This window comes from Rhinoraja longicauda, chromosome 1, assembly GCF_053455715.1.
Source record: "Rhinoraja longicauda isolate Sanriku21f chromosome 1, sRhiLon1.1, whole genome shotgun sequence".
NCBI classification, from domain to species: Eukaryota; Metazoa; Chordata; class Chondrichthyes; order Rajiformes; family Arhynchobatidae; genus Rhinoraja; species Rhinoraja longicauda.
Genome location: NC_135953.1, coordinates 76,052,980 through 76,067,868, shown reverse-complemented (window position 1 = coordinate 76,067,868; position 14,889 = coordinate 76,052,980). Strand labels below are relative to the sequence as shown.

Below are 14,889 nucleotides of genomic sequence, written 5' to 3'. Positions count from 1 at the left end.
AGAATGTTTTGTATGAAACAATACAGGGTCATTTGAATTGGAGCAGATCATTTCTCAGCTGAGATCAGTTTCTTCAAAGTATAATTGCTACATGAAAAATCCCATTTGTTTTCCTTGTCTAAACCTCAACTCCATTTGCTTTGCTCCAAAACTCTTTAATACGCGTTTATGGGTGGTTGAGGGGGGGTGGAGTGGGTAAGGGGGGGGAGGAGGGGAGATGTCGGGTTGAGGGGGCATGAAGTGGGTGAGGGGGGAGGGGAGGAGGGGGGAGATGGGGATGGGGGTTTAGGAGGGATGGAGTGGGTGAGTGGGAGGTGGAGGGGGGGGGAGTGGAGAGTGCTAGAACAATGCGGGAGAGGCCTGGGGGTTGAGAGGAATGGATTGGGTGAGTGCCTGAGGGGGAGGGGAGGGGGGTTGAGGGGGGATGGAGTGCGTGAGTGGGGGGAAGGGGATAAGGGGGGTTAAGGGGATGGAGTGGGTGAGGGTAGGAGAGGGGTGTAAGGGGGGATTGAGTGGGTGAGTGGAGGGGGAATGGGGGATTGAGTGGGGATAAGGGGGGTTGAGGGGGATGGAGTGGGGGGGGTTGCACGGAATGTTGCCGGGGTCGCAGGAAAGATTTGGACCCAACGGGTCCACGCCCGTCTTTTATATTAAATATGTTGTTAATAAAATAATGCTTCCCATTCAATGCAAGGCTTTTTATTCTGACCAAATTTCCACTCACGTGACTTATGTTTTATTTTCATTCTGCAGATGATGAATTGCCAATATTTTGGATTTTTCCATACTTTTTTGAACCTCGCATTCTACAGTGTTTCCCAAAATTTAGCATGCTTGATTACCAAGTGAGTCACTTCTTGATATGTATAGTTTTTACATTGCTTCAGAGGGTACATTTCATAAATGTGTAAAACAAGATCAAATGGTAAATCAAGTTTGTGTCTTTCTTTTTGCCTCTCACCAAAAAATTGCATTAATCAACAGAGGTTCTGACCCAGGACACTGTTTGCTCAAGTCCCAACATACCATACCTTGTACAAGTAGTTTTGGGAACTTTTAAAGATCTGGAGTTTAGAGATACAGCATAGAAGCATAGAAAATAGGTGCAGGAGGAGGCCATTCGGCCCTTCGAGCCAGCACCGCCATTCATTGTGATCATGGCTGATCATCTACAATCAATAACCTGTGCCTGCCTTCTCCCCATATCCCTTGATTCCACTAGCCCCTAGAGCTCTACCTAACTCTCCCTTAAATCCATCCAGTGATTTGGCTTCCACTGCCCTCTGTGGCAGAGAATTCCGCAAATTCACAACTCTCTGGATGGATGGATGGATGGGTGGGTGGGTTGGATGGATGGATTGTTTCTATAAGGTCCCTTCTCATCCTTCTAAACTCCAGTGAATACAACAAGCTCAACTACAGTGAAATCAAAAGTTTCCCAGTAAGCATGGATTTGCTATTCATTGTGAAAAGCTGCTAGTTGTGAACAGAACTGTGCAATGTAATTACCTTTGCCGGTCTACCTCTGATCCTATTGTTCTTTCTTCCTTACTTTCAGCTAGATACAATCATTAACTTAGTCAGTGACCATAAGCCAAGCAACTATTACCTCTGTAATTGGAGGGAGAACTTCAGCCCAAAGGTTCTAAACTCTCTTCTTGAGGCAGGATAATTAGTCCTCAATTCTCAGCAGTCACTGTGCTCCCCACTTGTATTGCTGTACCAGCTACGATCTACCACATTGAAGACCCTTGCACTATCTTTAATCGGACTTTACTGGACTTGCACAAAATGTTATTCCCTTTATCATGTATCTACACTGTGGATGGCTCGATTGACAATCTTTTTGCAGTCTTGTTGGCACGCATCAGAAGCTTTTCACTGTACCTTAGTAGTCATGACAATAAACTAAATTAAACAAACCTATTCTTCAACTCTAATGATTCCCACCAAAATGATCTATTTTGGGAAAACAGCATTCCTTTAAAAGCTGCTATAGTTGTATCTATTCTGCAATCCCCAGCCAAGCTTGCTGGGCAAGTTTTTCCCATAGTATCGAGTTCAAGATACATAGTAAAATTGTTTGGCATTTTTACTGTGCTGTGCCCTGACATGAACCTACCTCCAGTAAGATGTTGAAATTCGGGCTGATGTATTCTTCCATTTCTTATATCACCAGTGCTTTAATCTCCAGATATGAAGTTCTCATTTCCCACTGAATTTTGAAGGGCTCTCTATTGTGGTCTCGCATGTAGTTGCACGTTAGGGGCTGGTTTTTTTTTATGCCAATTGTCTTGTATCTTCACTTCCTTTTCACTGAAAATATTGACTTTCATTTGAGACAGTATGTTCCATTGTTTTGGTCATTTTTCACGTGTTTGAGGGTGGGGAGCTACTTTAATGACCTCAACTTGGGTTGGGGAGCGAAACGAGTTGCTTTTCTAGGTATGTGGAAGAACTGGAATTTCCGCATGGTGCTTAGTGCAAAGGATGGCAAGCCATGGAAAGGAATGTTGTCCTTCAGCAATATGCAGCTTTTTAAAAACTCGGTCAAGTGGAGTTTGTTATTTAATCTTGTGGACAAACTTTCTTCTTTTGAATCTGATAGAGTTTTCTTTGTGGATATTACAAGTATTCAAACAAAATTTAAACTGTCACCAAAGATGAATAATGTTTTAAATTACTGTAGTATTTCTTCAACAGGATGTATGATAGCAGAGACATAAGGAACTGTAGATGCTGCAATCACAAGCAAAACATAAAATGTTGGAGCAACTCAGTGGGTCAGGCAGTATCTGTGGAGGGAATGTAAGGAATGAATCAGCCTGAAGAATGGTCCTGCCCTGAAATATTGCCTATCCATTTTACTCCACAGCTGCTGCCTGACCCGCTGAGTTACTCCAGCACTTTATGTTTTGCTCTTGTATAATGACGTGTTTAAAAGATGTATTTATACTCTGTAGCTTGTACAAATGGAGACTAGATGGTAGATTCATTTGCTTCAGAGAAATTAAAAGAATCAGAAGTGTCCATCACAATTCCGCTGATAAAATCATGATTTTACAGGTGGATTACGATAACCATGCACTCTACAAGCATGGGAACAGCGGACGTAAACAATCTCCTGTACGCATATTTACCAACCTTCCGCCTAAAACAATCGTATTGCCTGCAGAAGAAGGATACACGTAAGCCTCAAATTCAAAAATGCTCCCTAATGAAAATGTTTAGCTGTTCTAATAAGATTTTTCTCCTTTTTGAATATATTGAATCTGAGAGAGAAACCGAGATGGTGGTTCTCAAAGTAATCATGTTAGCAACCTTTAAAGTCTTAATAATGGTTAAGACTTTTAAGAGGTGGCATATGATGAAAGAATGAGTCGACTGGGCTTGTATTCATTGGAATTTAGAAAGATTCTTATTTAGAAAGATTCTTAGAGAGGATCTTATAGAAACATATAAAATTCTTAAGGGATTAGACAGGCTAGATGCAGGAATCCAGAACCATTGATCACAGTTTAAGAATAAGGGGTAGGCCATTTAGGACTGAGATGAGGAAAATCCATTTCACCCAGAGTTGTGAATCTGTGGAATTCTCTGCCACAGAAGGCAGTGGAGGCCAATTCACTGGATGTTTTCAAGAGAGAGTTAGATTTAGCTCTTGGGGCTAACGAAATCAAGGGGAAAAAGGAACAGGGTGCTGATTTTGGATGATCAGCCATGATCATACTGAATGGCAGTGCTGGCTCGAAGGGCCCTATGGCCTACTCCTGCACCTATTTTATATGTTTCTAGATGTTTCTAGCTGTTGGAGTAATTCAGTGGGTCAGGCAGCATTCCTCAAAAACATGGATAGGTGACATTACAGATCGGGGCCCTACTTCAGGCTGATTGTAGTGGAGAGGGGGGGCAGGGAAGAAAAGAAAGCTGGAAGAGAGGGGAGGGGGGCTGGACAAAGCTTGGTAGGTAACAGGTAAACACAGGTGGGGGTTTGATAGGCAGATGGTTAGACAAAGGCCATAGATGAAAAAAACAGGTGTGAGACAAAAGGATTGAGGAGTTCTGAATTGTAAGGAAGGAATGTAGGTGGAAGGATGCGGGAGTAAAGGTGTGAATCCAGGTGGGGCACAGGGGAGGGTGGAGAGAAAGGGCTGTGGGGGAAGCCACACACTCTTGACCTTCCTCAATATTCACTCTATGCTTTCTAGCAGTGAGGGTACAATGCTCAGGAATGGGAGTTTCGGTTAAGCTCAGAGGCGTTTGTGTCAGTTCTCATTTGTTTTACTGCTCCTGCTGAAAGCAGGTAACTGTTAGACATTGGTTAGGTTTGATCTTTATTGTTCCGAACCACATCCTTGACAGCTTTTTCCCAATGAGTTATTGAGAATGCAGATCATGTTTTGTTCTGTGAAACTAATAAATACTAAGCAGAAAGTCCTCATTGTCTCCTTGTGTCATCTGATAATGATTTGCTCCAGGTTGCTGTCATTGGTAGCAAATCAGTGAGCAGAGGAAAACCATTTTCAAAATCAATAACGATATATAATTTTTGTATATTTATTCCCTGCATGATCCAACAACTCTATTTTGTGTTCGCAAACTGAACGTTTTTGTACAGCCTTCAAATGTTATCTTTTCAACATGATGTATTCAAGAAAGTAAACCATTTAAGCAAGTCAATGAAATAATTCCACACCAAAAATATGTGTCTTGTTGGGCTCTAAATTATATCTTTACAAATTCCAATCTTTATTCCTAGGTACTGTTCAGTTTGTCAGCGATATGTATCCTCGGCAAATAGGCACTGTGAGATATGTCAAGCCTGCACATCTAAAGTAGGCAACGTTTTACTGTGCGCACTAGATTGAAGATGCATTTTGCCTATTGTTGATGACTTAACACTGTGTATGATTTTTGTAAAACTGGTCTAGAACGTGAAGCTATATGGTCAACAAACGACCATTTGATCAAAAGTGAGTTTGATAACGGCCTCGAAAAGTCATAAGATTTAACCACTTTGGATTTTTATATTTTGTAAGTCTCTGTGACAACAAAGTTTAAATCATGGCACTTTTGCTAATTGATTGAATGCCTTGAATTGAAAAAAAGAAAAGTAAATCTTTAGTCCAGGTTAAAATTCCTGCACAGGCAACGTCACAGATCACATCATATATTGATCCAGAGTATCTGCTGCTTCCTCCTTACCTAGTCTACCCACTGAGCCATCTAAAAGATTTTTCATTCTTTTTGGGAAGTTTCTTGGAAGTGAGCATAACGTGCTTGTAATCCAGGCAGGCAGCTGATGAAGCCAAGTCAGAAATTGTAGATGCCTGATGGGGTCGGCAGGTAGTTTGTCAAGTGTTGAGCTTCTTTCACTGTTTAGGTGTTCCTGGTACACAGACATCAACATTATCTCAAATGCTCCCTCTCCATTTTGAATGGTCATGGTATAGAGATTCCTAGAAGCCAGATCTTTGTACCATAGGTGTTTAGTGTAAGACGCATCCTCTTGTAAGCTTAAGTGAACAAGTTGTGAATTGTGCTGTCAAGGCCATCTGTTGGCCAAGCACTCAAAGTCCTAACCCACTGAGAGCCAAGAAAGGAAACATGCCCACCAGGAGCAAAGAAGCAGTCAAAGTCAGTTGGAAAGAACATTTGTAAGACCTCCTGCAATTCTCTCCATGACATGAACACCCTTGATTTTATCCATGGCAAGCTGCCTGGCTAACTTCTCCTGACTGACAAGAATTCAAAATGGCCTTATCCCAACTAAAACATGGGAACAGATGGCATACCCGCTGAAGTTCTGAAATGTGGTGAAGTGCTTTAGTCGCAACAATAAGCAACAATCTCATTGCCAACATCTGGGAAGAAGGGGCCTCAGACCTGCGTAATCATGAGTTCCTTCAAGGAAGGAAACAAAACTTGCCATGGTAACTATAAAGAGGTTTCTTTCCTTTCTGCCACAGTGGTATTCATTGCTTAGGTTTTTCTCAACCACCTCTTCCCAATGCTGTGTGGATTCCACGTGGACATGATCTTCAGCATTCAGCAGTGAACAAGGAGCACCATCAGTCACTATACCTAATCTTTTTAAGGTCACAAATACTTTTGACTCCTTAAATCGGAAGTGCCTGTGAAATTCCCCTGTCACATTTGGCTTCCCACAGAAATTCATGTCATGATACAGGGACTTGTTGAGACCACACCTGAAATATTGTGTAAGATTTCTTCACCCTACCCAAGGAGAAATATACTTGCAGTGGATAGAATGCAATGAAGGTTTACCAAATTGATCACGGATATGAAGGCGTTGGCTTTGTAGATGAAACTAGGCCTTTGCCCGACAGATTCAGAAGAGAGGGAGGAGCTCAGCGAAATATACAAGATTTCTTAAAGGGCTCTTGCAGAGATGATTTTTCTGTGGGGAGCACAGGCTCAAAAGGGAGTCTGCCACTCAGGATTGAGGTGAGAAGAAATGTTCCTCTCCCAGAGGGAGTGAATCTATTAAGTTCACCCAAGAGAGGGCTTTGTGGGCTTAATGGCTTATAGTATTTCCCAGGCAGAGAATGTTCGGCTTTTGGATATTAAGGGAATCGAAGGATATGGGGTAATGTATCAAACGCTTAAAAGAACAGATTCTGTTGCCATTTTATCCCTTTTAATCCTGTTATGGGAATATCAGCCTGTAAAAATTCTAGATTATGTCATTAGTGATTGTGTTTCTAAAGTTTCGTGATTAGATTAATATTGTGTTAAATTCCCAACAGGATGGAAAGGAATGGAAACACTGTCATATCTGCAACAAGTGTGTAAAACTATGTGAGTAGAACTCCTTAACCAGCTAAAGTGTGTTAATGTTTAATGAGCCTGTTTTATTGATCACTGGCAGTTAAAGCAAAACAATACTTCGTTCACAAGTACAATACGTCTGGAAAGTCGCTAGCTCGTGTAAAAACAAATAGACAATAGACAATAGGTGCAGGAGTAGGCCATTCGGCCCTTTGAGCCAGCACCGCCATTCAATGAGATCATGGCTGATCATTCACAGTTCCCCGTTCCTGCCTTCTCCCCATACCCCCTGACTCCGCTATCTTTAAGAGCTCTATCTAGCTCTCTCTTGAAAGCATCCAGAGAATTGGCCTCCACTGCCTTCTGAGGCAGAGAATTCCACAAATTTACAACTCTGACTGAAAAAGTTTTTCCTCATCTCCGTTCTAAATGGCCTTTCCCTTATTCTTAAACCGTGGCCCCTGGTTCTGGACTCCCCCCAACATTGGGAACATGTTTCCTGCCTCTAATGTGTCCAATCCCTTAATAATCTTATATGTCTCAATAATAAAGTCAAATGTTTGAATTTAAGTATAATTATACTCTGATCCTTTTCATTTGATATATCTTCTGATAAATATTGACCTCTTTTATTCCTCATGTACTCTTGGGATGTGCGTAACACTGCCAAGCCCACATATATTGTTCTTCCGTAGATGCCAGGAGAGAGTAGTGATGACCCTCTGAATAATCCATATTGATTTAAATTCAACACAATTGTAATTTCATGAGGAAGTATTTTGATTTCTGCACATGATTCTCTAATAATTTGTTGGAAAGGATAATCTTGTGGTGGTTCAGGATGAATTCCTTGTCTGGAGTGATATATGCAATCCCTCTGGTGATATTTATATGTAAAAACTGACTTTATATATTTACTTATCCTGGAACAGTTGGAAGCCATTCATCCCATTAGATCCATGTTATACTGTGATACGTAATGTTCACAAGAATTTATTAAACCATTTAATATAATGACAGATATGCATGTTCTGCATTTTTAAAGAAGTGCAAATTCTCAAGGATTTTATGTTAAAGTACAGATGTGTTTTTTCAGCTTGGTTTCACTGTGAAACCTGCAGTCATTGTGTGCTTCGGGATCATTCTTGTGGTGGGGCTCGAAGTGGATGTTTTATCTGTGGAAGTACTGACCATAAACGCAGAGAATGTCCTGATACCCTTGCCCAAAACAAGATCACGTGAGTGTGGTGACATTTAATACAAAACCTTAACTATTTAAAGGAATGTTAAAAGCCATTTTGAACTATTGATGTTCCTGTTGCCCCATAAACTGCCTGACAGAATCAATAAATAGTATCTATTGTTTTGAAAGCATTGAACAGTTTATAACTATGATGAGCATACGGTGTACCAATTCCAATACTGATCTATGTTTTTCTGTTCTCCAATTCCCTTCATTGTTTTTCTCAGCCTGTCACTCCTTCGTAATTTATTTTGTTAGGAATCTGCTCAATCTTTCTTCTCATGTTCTGTGTGATTTATATAAGTAGAACAACGAAGACCTAACACCTTTCCACAATCAAACAACAATCTGCATCCTACCAACTGGAATGAAACCCATTTAGCTCAGCTTTTACTTTCTTAATTCTTCACTATCTCTTTGCTGTTGCACTTTGTTTAATTTAATTTCTTTTCATTTTCTCAAATTTCTTACGTGATATCCCCACCTTATTAAACGTCTCCTGACATTCTAGAAACATCCTTTCTTTGCACTTTGCCTCAGAAATCTAATGAACTTTGTGCTGCTATCCTTGGTTTATGAATGGCCACTAACTATATTGATGGCAAAACAATTATTGCTCCAGTCTCCACCTTCATTTTATTTAATTAAATTATGGTTAATGCTTCCTGATGACTTTCTTTATGGTCCTGTTCATTTAGTTTGCTATTGAAATATTCAATATCACTGTCAGGGGCCAATTTTAACAGCTGCTCTACAAACTGCCCATATTATTAGTGAGATTAACCATTACCTTAATAGTTGAAGAACAACCTAGAGGTCAGTGCCTTGGATGCAACGTCTTTATTCATTTATTCTTAGTACAAGCAGTTATACAATAGACAATAGGTGCAGGAGGAGGCCATTCGGCCCTTCGAGCCAGCACCGCCATTCAATGTGATCATGGCTGATCATTCACAATCAGTACCCCGTTCCGGCCTTCTCCCCATACCCCCTGACTCCGCTATCCTTAAGAGCTGTATCTAGCTTGCTCTTGAATGCATTCAGAGAATTGGCCTCCACTGCTTTCTGAGGCCGAGAATTCCATAGATTCACAACTTTCTGACTGAAAAAGTTTTTCCTCATCTCAGTTCTAAATGGCCTACCCCTTATTCTTAAACTGTGGCCCTTTGTTCTGGACTCCCCCAACATTGGGAACATGTTCCCTGCCTGTAACGTGTCCAACCCCTTAATGATCTTATACGTTTCGATAAGATCCCCTCTCATCCTTCTAAATTCCAGTGTATACAAGCCTAATCGCTCCAGTCTTTCAACATATTTCAGTCCCGTCATTCCGGGACTTAATCTAGTAAACCTACACTGCATGCCCTCAATCGCAAGAATATCCTTCTCAAATTTGGAGACCAAAACTGCACATAGTACTCCAGGTGCGGTCTCACTAGGGCCCTGTACAACTGCAGAAGGACCTCTTTGCTCCTATACTCAACTCCCCTTGTTATGAAGGCCAACATTCCATCGGCTTTCTTCACTGCCTGCTGTACCTGCATGCTTCCTTTCAGTGACTGATGCACTAGGACACCCAGATCTCGTTGTACATCCCCTTTTCCTAACAATGGAGATAGAAGAAGCTCTCAAAAATCGAATATGTTGTAATTTGTAAAATAATTGCCAGCCTTTCCTAAATTACCCTAACTCCCTTTGGTAAGTCTATGTGCAAAGTAACTGCTTAGGACCTTCCATCATCTAAAGCGTGAGTTGAGACAGATGGCTTTGTGTTTAAATGATGCTAAATATCTTTACTCAAATATTAAGCAGTTATAATGTCTGGACCATTCATTTCTGGATTCCTTATATTGATGACTGCTCTCAGACACCTTGAACATTTCACATATCTCTTGATCTCCCTTGTCTTGATTTCAATTTATTATGGATTGTATATTCAGTGCGTCTCCCAAGATGTTAATTGGAATTCAATTGGCACAACTCTTTGTCTTACTGTCTGTTATGCCCATTATGTTCCCTTATCTCTGAGATTTATGTCCTCAAGGATGGCACCTTGGTGCAGCTAGTACAGCTGCTGCCTCACAGCACCAGCAGCCCAGGTTCGATCCCATCCTTTGATGTGGTCTGTGTGGAGTTTGCACATTTACCCTGCGATTGCGTGGGTTTCCTCCAGGTGCTCTCCTACATTCCAAATATGTGTTGTAGGTTAATTGGCTTCTCTAAAATTGCCCCAAGAGTGTAGGTAGTAATTGGATGGGAAAGTAGAATAACATAGAGCGAGTGTGACCAGGTGATCGATGGTTGGTGTGGATTCGGTGGGCAAAGGGCCTGTTTCCATGCTGTATCTTTAAACTAAACTTAATTATTTGTGATTTTTTTTTTGTATTCAGTGAAAAGTCAAGGCCACATAAACGTAACCATTTCAAACTAAATAAATCCAAGCAACAGGCCCAGGCAAGGAGTACAGGAACGAAGAAAACTATGAAAAGGATAACTACAAAATCAAAGAGAAAGAAGAAGAAAAAGAGTAAATAATGATGCTGATAACTGCAAGATGAAGAGGTATTCCTGGATATATAGAGTTCAGTTTCAGCCTTCACAAGAACAGTAAACCTTGGAGTATCTGAGAAAGTTGGTGAGGTAGATCTTTGTACAACTCCATTGCTTGTCTGCTGTGCAGTACTTCTGATTCCACCTTGTTTACTATTGATCAGTAATCAGTCTCTGCCAGAAAATATCTGCATCAAACTAATTTAATAGATTTTGGAAATCCAAAGAAAGATATAAAACAATTCTCAATTGTTTGTATTCATCCACAAGGATAAAAATCTGAGTAAATTCATTCGAATTGTGAAATATCTGAATGTACATTTTGATTTACCAACACAATTCTTCTGAAATGTAAATTTCAAATTTGAAGCATATTTTTCTGAATGTAATGTTTTAAAGTTATAATGAAAGGAAAATTATTTGAAATAAACATGACCTTTACATAATAAATTCTAATTTTCTTTCTAATTTTGCTTGGAAGTAAAGCCGTTTGAATAGTATTCGGCCTTATCACATTCTCCCCAGAGGATAATGATGCTAAATATTCATCAATGTCGATTGTAATAGGTCTGCTCAATCAATTTGAGTTTGTGCTACTTTATTTGACTTTGGAGAATAAATACAAACTGGCTCTCATGTTTTGTTTTCCATTAGATTAACGTTGCAGTTGAATATGTGGCCTGGTACAGAATTGTTTCAGGCTTAAACAAAATAACGGTTGAAAAATATCAAAGGAGTTACATCAAAGACCTGGCTTCTTAAAAGTAAATGAAATGCAAATATCTCGTTCAGCATAATAGATATGTTAAATTGCAAATAGAAGATGGTATTTTCTAACAGACAATATATCCAGCCATTTGGATATGAAGCTTTGTTCTTTTGTTTACTTCTCTGCACTTTAAACCCTTTATTATTACAAAGAACAGACTTATGTTTTAAAAATCCATTAGATTTTCATCAGAGTTTTAATCTTACGCCGTCCGGATAGGCTTTTTGCATTTTATTACTTGTTATAACTAGTTGGGCTCAATTGGAAGGTCAGTCTTCTGGCTGAAACAACATATTTAGGTGGATATTAGATATTCCCTGGGTTACTTTGAAGAAGAGTAATAAGTTCCTGAGTGTTCCTGTCTAACATTTACTTCTCAGATGAAAACTCCCAAATGTGTATCATTTATTGTTTCGGATGTCCTGAAGATAGAACATATAACAGAAGAGCACAAGAACAGGCCCTTCAGTGTCTGTGCTGAACATGGTGCTTGCATGTGATCTATATCTTTCCATTTCCTGCATATTCATGTGCCTATCTAAATGTGGTAAGATCCTACATAAATGCAAACTTTTACGATGTAATGTTTGGGAAACATTCCAACTCACTTTGTATGTGAAGTACTTTTAATTGCCGTGATTGTTGAAGGATGTGGGATCACTATGAACACAGTAAGATTCTTTGTGTAGGAATACGATTAATGACCTGTGAAATTATTGCTGCATTGGAAGATTGTTGAAGAAGATTATGAATTTGTGGTATAGTCTTCACCATTTTTGGGCAGCACAGTGCTGCAGTGGTAGAGTTGCTGCCTTACAACGTCAGACCCGGGTTCGATCCTGACTACGCTGAGTTTATAGGCGTAGGAGTAGGCCATTTTGCCCTTCGAGCCCGCACCGCCATTCAATATGATCATGGCTGATCATCCAAAATCAGTACCCCGTTCCTGCTTTTTCCCCATATCCCTCGATTCAATCACCACTAGGAGCTAAATCTAACTCTCTCTTGAAAACTCTCTTCTCCCCGTGAGTGCACGGGTTTTCCACAGGTGCTCTGGTTTCCTCCCACACTCCAAAGACATACAGGTTTGTTGGTTAATTTGGCTTTGTAAAAATTGTAAATTGTCCTGTGTGTGTAGGACAGTCCTAGCGTACGAGGATCGTTGGTCGGCACGGACTTGGTGGACCGAAGGGCTTGTTTCAGCGCTGTATCTCTAAACTAAACTAAAATTTCCAGACTGCTTACTTTCCACATAATCACCATACAGCTCTTCATTCCAGCTTAGTTTAATAAGTTGGAAGTTTATTTAGTGAGTAAGAACTTCCACACCCAACAATTATAGCTCCCTAAAACATGGTGATAATCTCATTTATATGTAATAAACACAGATTCATTCAGGTAATTCAGATGCCAAAAATAAAATTAAAAAACTACAGGGTGATGAAAATTTGAAATAAAGATAGAATGCTGGAAATGCTGAGCAGATCTGACTGCATCAATGGAGAGAGAACAGCTGATGAAAGTTATGACCTAAAAATGTCTTTCTCCACAATGCGATGTATTTCCAGTTTGTTATGTATTGCTCGGAACAATAACAACGACGGAGTATGTAATTAAATACTCATTTACTAACTGTCCTGGCTGAGTCCCGCGCAAGTCCCGTGCCACCGTCCTCTGATTAAACAGTGTTCCCAATCTACGGCGCACGCGTGCACCCATGACATTCTTGGCTGAAAGTGGTGCTGGTGCAGATACACGCAAGATGCTGGCACACGTGAGTGTAAATTAACCATTCACGACAATGCAATAGTCAAATAGCTACATGGCAATGGAAACAGGGCCTTTGGCTCGATTCATCCATGCTGACCAAGTTGCTTAGCTGTGCAAGTCCCATGTGCCTGTGCCTGGCCCATCATCCCTCCAAATCTTTCCTGTCATGTGCTGTCCAAATGTCTTTAAATTCATAATTGTATATGCATCAACCTTTTCCTTTGGTAGCTTGTTCCATATACCCACCACGTTCTGTGTAAAGAAAAAAATTGCCTTTCAGGTCTCTTCTAAATTTTTCCCCTGTCACCTAAACATATGTCTTTTTGTTTTAGACTCCCCTATCCTAGGAAAAAGACTGGCTATTCACCTTACCAGCGCCCTCGTGATTTTATAAACCTCTACAGGGGCACCCTTCAGCCGTATATGCTCCATGGAGAAAAAACCCTGCCTCCCCTTATAACTTGCATCCTCTCATTTGCCCCTATCCAGTTTAATGATGGTCTTCTGATAGCAGGATAACCAGACTGTACACGGTTCTCCAAATGTGGCCTTATCAACATCTTGTACAACTGTAACATGACATCCATGCTCCTGTACTCAATGCCTTAATTGGAGCTAAGTGTGCCAAACATCACTTTCACTGTCTTGTCACCTTTGTTGTCACTTTCATGGAATTATGTTCCTGCACCCACTCTCTCCGTTCTACAACATTCCTTAGTGCTCCCTTTTACTCTGTAAATCCTGCCCTAGTTGTAATCTTTGATAATCCTTCACTGTCTACTATATACCAATGTTAATATAATCTGCAATGTTACCAACCATGCCACTTACATTAATATCCAAATTGTTAATATAAATAACGGACAACAGTATACTCAGCAGCCCCTACATCACATCACTTACTGCAAGCCTCCGGGGCTGCTGAGTATACTGTTGTCCGTTATTTATATTAACAATTTGGATATTAATGTAAGTGGCATGGTTGGTAACATTGCAGATTATATTATTATATTAACATTGGTATATAGTAGACAGTGAAGGATTATCAAAGATAACACCTCTACCACCATCCTCTATCTCGTACCTTCAGTTGAATTTTGTATCATATTGGCCTGCTTGCTCTGGCTACCATGTGATCTACCCTTCCAGACCTATCATGCAGTACCTTGTCAAAGGTTGTAGACAACGTCACTGCCCTCATCAAACTCCTTGGACACCTCTTTTAAAAAAAACCATCAAATTCGTGAGACAATTTAGCACACACAAAGTCATATCGTTTATCAGTTCTTGTCTTTCTCCGAATCTCTTCCAATAGCTTACCCACCACTGATGTAAGGCTCATTGGTCTGTCATTCCCAGAATTTTCCTTGCAGTCTTTTTTTAAATAAAGGTACCATATTAGTCACACTCCATTCTTCTAGCACTTCACCCAAGGCTATTGATGTACAAAATATCTCTGCCAGGGTCCTTGCAATTTTTTCCCTTGCTTCTAACAACATCCTTGGATACACTTGATCAAGTCCTGGGGATTTATCTGCTTTTTATGAACACCTTCACCGTATCTTCTATAATGTGAACTCTTCAAGACACCATTATTAACTTCCCCGGGTTTCCTAGCATCCGTGTCTTTCTTCATGAATACAAATGAGAAATATTTACCTTGCCCATCTCTGTGCCTCCCTGTGTAGATGACATTGTTGATCTTTATGAGGCCAAGTTCTCTCCCTAATTAGTCTGCATTGCCCTAATACTGTAGAATCTCTTT

At 40.3% G+C, this 14,889-nt stretch overlaps 1 protein-coding gene across 2 annotated transcripts in view; it reads left to right on the top strand.

The window, feature by feature from the left end:
* zcchc4 (zinc finger, CCHC domain containing 4) overlaps positions 1 to 10,949 on the top strand; it is a 74,144-nt gene extending 63,195 nt beyond the window's left edge. Inside the window, exons 8-13 of one of the 2 annotated variants that reach the window (XM_078410780.1) lie at positions 754 to 845; positions 3,067 to 3,188; positions 4,760 to 4,835; positions 6,771 to 6,822; positions 7,889 to 8,030; positions 10,426 to 10,949. In XM_078410780.1, the coding sequence (XP_078266906.1) occupies positions 754 to 845; positions 3,067 to 3,188; positions 4,760 to 4,835; positions 6,771 to 6,822; positions 7,889 to 8,030; positions 10,426 to 10,570 (629 nt within the window). In that variant the 3' untranslated portion in view covers positions 10,571 to 10,949. Of the gene's footprint in view, positions 1 to 753; positions 846 to 3,066; positions 3,189 to 4,759; positions 4,836 to 6,770; positions 6,823 to 7,888; positions 8,031 to 10,425 lie in introns of those variants that run through there. The other variant, XM_078410788.1, reaches the window with a different exon arrangement.
* Positions 10,950 to 14,889: the final 3,940 nt, after the last annotated feature.